Source organism: Passer domesticus, unplaced genomic scaffold, assembly GCF_036417665.1.
Source record: "Passer domesticus isolate bPasDom1 unplaced genomic scaffold, bPasDom1.hap1 HAP1_SCAFFOLD_164, whole genome shotgun sequence".
Lineage (NCBI taxonomy): Eukaryota > Metazoa > Chordata > Aves > Passeriformes > Passeridae > Passer > Passer domesticus.
This window is the reverse complement of record NW_026989950.1, coordinates 15,001-20,000: the sequence shown is the minus strand read 5'-3', so window position 1 is coordinate 20,000 and position 5,000 is coordinate 15,001. Positions and strand designations below refer to the sequence as shown.

General features: G+C 68.5%; 1 protein-coding gene across 1 annotated transcript in view; it reads right to left on the bottom strand.

Moving 5' to 3' along the window:
* Positions 1-458, bottom strand: part of LOC135291954 (collagen alpha-1(I) chain-like) — a 1,909-nt gene extending 1,451 nt beyond the window's left edge. Inside the window, exon 1 of the mRNA XM_064406197.1 lies at positions 1-458. This exon is cut by the window's left edge and continues 109 nt beyond it. Within this exon, the coding sequence (XP_064262267.1) occupies positions 1-458 (458 nt within the window).
* Between the last annotated feature and the right edge of the window lie 4,542 nt (positions 459-5,000).

Here is a 5,000-nt window from a genome sequence, read left to right as displayed (position 1 = left end):
TCGGACGCGCAGCACCCCCGCGGCCCGGGCCCGCGAGCCCGTGCGAGGCGGGCGGCCCGCACGACCGGCAGGCTCGTGCCCGCTCCAGGGGGCGCGCGCAGCGGCTCGCACGCGCCCTTTCCTCCCGAAAGCCGGGAGGCGAAGGCGGCCGACTTTCGCCGCCAGCCGGACGCACGCCCGCCCCCCCCCCCCCCACCTCCCCCCCCCCCCCCCCCACCCCCCCCCCCCCCCACCCCCGCAGACAGCCTGCCCGCCTCCCGCTGCCCCGACCGAAAGGGAAGGAGAGAGCCTTTGGGCGCCGGCGGCACTGCCGCCGCCCCCGTGGCCCGAGCGACGGCGGCCCGGCTCCCGGCTCGATTGCCGCATCGCTCGCTCCCTTCGGCCGCTCTCCCCGCTGCCGTCCTGCCGCGGGCTGGGCCGGGGCCAGGGGTGAGCGGGAGGGAAGGAAGGAACGCCATCAAACCAAAAGGCTCGGCGAGAGACGAACAGAAAGTTTCCCGGAGAAAGGGACGGTGCGCTAGGCATCCCGCCACCGCCCGCCCGCCCCGCCCCGCCTCTGCAGCAGGCTCTCGCCCTGCTGGCCGAACCTCCCGGCTGCCTCGGTGTCGGCCGGCTCCTCGCCCGCCCGCCCGCCCGCCCGCCGCTGCCGCTGCCGCTGCCGCTGCCGCTGCCGCTGCCGCTGCCGCTGTGCAAACAGGCCGATGGGAGCCCGGGGTGGGGGGGGAGAGGGCTTGAAAAGTCTGAAGGTGGCGCCAGGGCGTCTGAGGGGGGGAGGGCGGGGCGGCCCCAACCGTCATTGGGCGGAGGCCGGGAAAGTCTGCAGGCGGCAGCAGGGAGTCTGGGGGGGAGGGGGGGTGAGGGCGGGGCGGCCCCAACCGTCATTGGGCGGAGGCGAGGAAAGTCTGCAGGCGGCAGCAGGGAGTCTGAGGGGGGCAGGGCGGGGCGGCCCCCCAACCGTCGTGGCTGGCCGGGGGGGCGGCCGCGACAGGCAGGGCAGGGACCAGGGCAGGGACCAGGGCAGGCGCGGGGACGGGGACGGGGACGGGGACGGGGAGAGAGGGCACGCGAGAGGGCGCGTGCCTATGGGCGGGGGGGGGCGGTGTGGTGCTCTGAGAGAGCGGCATCGGGATGTGAGTGCGTGGAGCGGGTGTGTGTCCCCGTGTCTGTCTGTCGCTCTCTGTGCGGACAAGGGCCGGCGGCTTCGTGGTGCCGGCCACGGGCGCCTCGCCACCGAGCCCCCGCGGCCCCCCAGAGCCACGCCGAGTGCTGAAGACCTCTGCGGACCGTGAAAGAACCCGTCCGAAAGCGGCCGCCCGTGTGCCGGCGGCGGCTGCCCCGCCGCCGCCGCCGCCGCCGCCGCCTCCTCTCCCGGTGGGCGGGGCGGGGCGGGTCGAGCCGAGTCGCGGCGTGGGGGGGGCGGGCAGAAACCCAAGAAAAGCCAAAACCAAACCAAACAAACGACAAAAGAAAAAAACAAACAGACGGAAAAAAACAAAACAAACAAAACCCCACCAAACCAACCCCGGGGGGGGGAACCAAAACCAAACCCAACAATAAAAGCCCCCCAAAGAAACACCAAAAAAAGCCCCCACCAGCCCACCAACCGAACCACAAGCCACAAGCCCCACGCCCACTCCCCCCCCAAAAAGCCCCGAGATCTAGCATCAAACAAAAGCAAAGCAAAGCAAAGCAAAGCAAAGCAAAGCAAGGCAAGGCAAAGCAAAGGAAAAACAACAACAACAATACCAACCAGAAAACCCCCCACACACAAAACCCCCCCCCAAGAAAAAAATCCAAAAGAGAAAAAGCCCCAACCAAACAAAACCAAACAAAACCAAACAAAACCAAACCCAACCAAAAAAAAAAAAAAAAAACCCAAAAAAAAAAAAAAAAAAAAAAAACACAAAAACAAAAACAACCAACAAAACCCAAAACCAAAAACCACCCCCACAACGCCCACCAAAAAAAAAAAAGCCTCCAAAAACCCCAAAACCTCGAAAATATGAATTGGTCTTAGAAATGGGGGGGGGGGGGGGGGGGGGGGGCGGGGAAGGGGGCTTCATTGAGTGGGACAGGGCTGATAGAGCCGTCCGGCTCCGGGGCGTTACGAGGCCGTGAGCTGCCCCCGGCTGTGCAGGCTTGGCGGGGTCAGCGAGGCGCCCGAACCCCGGGCGGCGAGCGGAGAACAACAGGTCTACCCTAGCTCTGCAAGGACACCAGGTCTACCCCCGGCTTCGGGAGGGGACACCAGGTCTACCCCGGCTTCGGGAGGGCAGCCAACAGGTCTACCCCCGGCTTCGGGAGGGGACACCAGGTCTACCCCGGCTTCGGGAGGGCAGCCAACAGGTCTACCCCGGCTTCGGGAGGGCAGCCAACAGGTCTACCCCGGCTTCGGGGAGCCAACAGGTCTACCCCGGCTCCGGGAGGGGACACCAGGTCTACCCCGGTTCCGGGAGGGCAGCCAACAGGTCTACCCCGGCTTCGGGAGGGGACACCAGGTCTACCCCCGGCTTCGGGGAGCCAACAGGTCTACCCCGGCTTCGGGAGGGGACACCAGGTCTACCCCGTCTTCGGGAAGGGAGCCAACAGGTCTACCCCCGGCTTCGGGAGGGGCCACCAGGTACTACCCCGGCTTCGGGAGGGGACAACAGGTCTACCCCGGCTTCGGGAGGGGACACCAGGTCTACCCCGTCTTCGGGAAGGGAGCCAACAGGTCTACCCCCGGCTTCGGGAGGGGACACCAGGTCTACCCCGGCTTCGGGAACGGACACCAGGTCTATCCCGGCGCCGGAGAGGACGCCAGGTCTACCCCGGCTCCCCGGGAGACACCAGGTCTACCCCGGCTCCGCGCCCGCCCAGGCTCGGCGCGGTCCCCGGGCGGCGGGCGCTGACGGATGACAACAGGTCTACCTCGTTCCGAAGGGACTTGGTCACATTTCGGCCGGCGCCGGGTAGACCTGTTGTCTCAGCCGGCTCCGGAAGTTCACCAAGGGGTCGCTGTTTTCGGCCGCCTCCCGCTACGTCATGCTAGGAGGCGGCCTGCGGCGGCGCTCCTTCCCGGTCGATTTTCATCGGTCCTCTTGGAGGCGCCGGCGGCCTTGGACTTATCTGTCCGTACTATGGGAGCGAGGTGACGGGCCGCGTCCCCGCAGGCAGGGTTCTCCGCGCCTGTGTCCGATGGCGGTGGGCTGGATTGGCCGCGCGTGCCGGTGGCGCCAGGGTTGGAGAGCACGCCGCCTAACCGAGGAACGAGTCGCGTGGCTTTGTTCCCGGTTCCGTCCGTGGTTGCCCCAGCGAGGTTTGGCGCAGTGTGGAGGGCCCCGAGGGAGAGAGATGTGGTGCGACCGATCGTGGGGCGCGAGAGAGACGTGTGTGGAGCCCGAAAGGGGCCGGTCCCCGCGGAGCCGAGAGAGAAGAGACCGAGGGCGAGCCGGGGGAAAGGGGCCGGTCCCCGCGGAGCCGAGAGAGAAGAGACCGAGGGCGAGCCGGGGGAAAGGGGCCGGTCCCCGCGGAGCCGAGAGAGAAGAGACCGAGGGCGAGCCGGGGGAAAGGGGCCGGTCCCCGCGGAGCCGAGAGAGAAGAGACCGAGGGCGAGCCGGGGGAAAGGGGCCGGTCCCCGCGGAGCCGAGAGAGAAGAGACCGAGGGCGAGCCGGGGGAAAGGGGCCGGTCCCCGCGGAGCCGAGAGAGAAGAGACCGAGGGCGAGCCGGGGGAAAGGGGCCGGTCCCCGCGGAGCCGAGAGAGAGAGTCGAAAAGCCGTGTGAGAGCCCCTCGCTGGCCGAGGTGAGGTGGAGAAAAGCCGTGAGCGTGTCCTGCTCCGGCCCGGCCCGGTGGCGGGCGAGGCGGCGGCGCCTCGTCCCTTGTGTGTGGCTCGGCCTTAAGCCGGGGCCCCGCTCGGCGGGCGCTTTTTAATTTTTTTCTATTTTGTTTTATTTCCCCCCCCCGGCAGTCGGAGGGTGGACGCGGCTGGGGTTTTTCCTGGCCCTTGCTCCAAGAGCCCCGAGGATGGCCCGCTCGGCCGAGGTGGCGGCGTCCCGTCCCCCGCTCCCGACCTGTTTGCCAGCGTGTCCGTGTCGGAAGGGCGGCGGGGGACGCGCAGTGGGACGCGCGGCCTGGCCTCGGCCTGCTGCGTCGCTTGAGGGGCTCGGCGACGGCAGTCGCCCGATGAGCCGGGGTGGCGCCACCGCCGTCCCCGGCCTGTGGTTTTTTTTTTTTTTTTTTTTTTTTTTTTTGTTTCGGCGTTGTCCCCCTTCCTCGGCCTTAAGCCGGGGACCCGCGTAGCGGGCGGATTTTTCCAGGGGCAGAGGCCGGCCGCGGTGGCCGGCCTTGCCCTAGCACGGACCCGGAGCCCGACAGAGAGCCCCCCGGCATGTCGAGGGCGAGGCGGCGGCGCCTCGTCCTACCTCGCTTTGCGGGTGGTGCGGCTGAGCCGCTTCCGCCAGGGCAGGCTGGGTTTCCACCGGGGGTCCGTTCACGTTGCCTTTTTTTTTTTGTTAGCGAGCCGGCGTGCGGGCGGAGTGGGGGCTGCCCGGCCGGCCGTCGTTGACGGTCCCCCCCCCCCCCCCCTTTCCGGCGGCCTTAAGCCGCGGCACCCGAGAAGCCGCGCGACAAAGGTGCGCGGGCCACGCAAGCCAAGGTGTGCAGAGAGAGAGAGCGAGAGAGAGAGGGGCGAGATGCCGGTGGGTCGCCCCTCGGCCCGGGCCCGCGGCCCCTGTGGTTAGCACGGGTCCGTTGCCGAACGCGCGCGCCATGTGCCTTTTTATCGTGCCGTCCCCGCCCGGCTTTTTTTTTTTTTTTTTTTTTTGCCGGAGGGGAAGCCGACTGCCGCGTGGCGGGTGAAAGCCGGTGGCCCCGTGGGCACGGTCGGTGGCACTTTTCTCGCACGCTGGGATGGGTTCCCCGGGCGAAGGGGCCGAGTCCCCCAGCCCGGGCGGTCCCGTCCTGCTGTTGCCCCGCTAAGGGAACCGTTGTCGGGTGGCGGCACCCCCCCGTGCTCCTGTT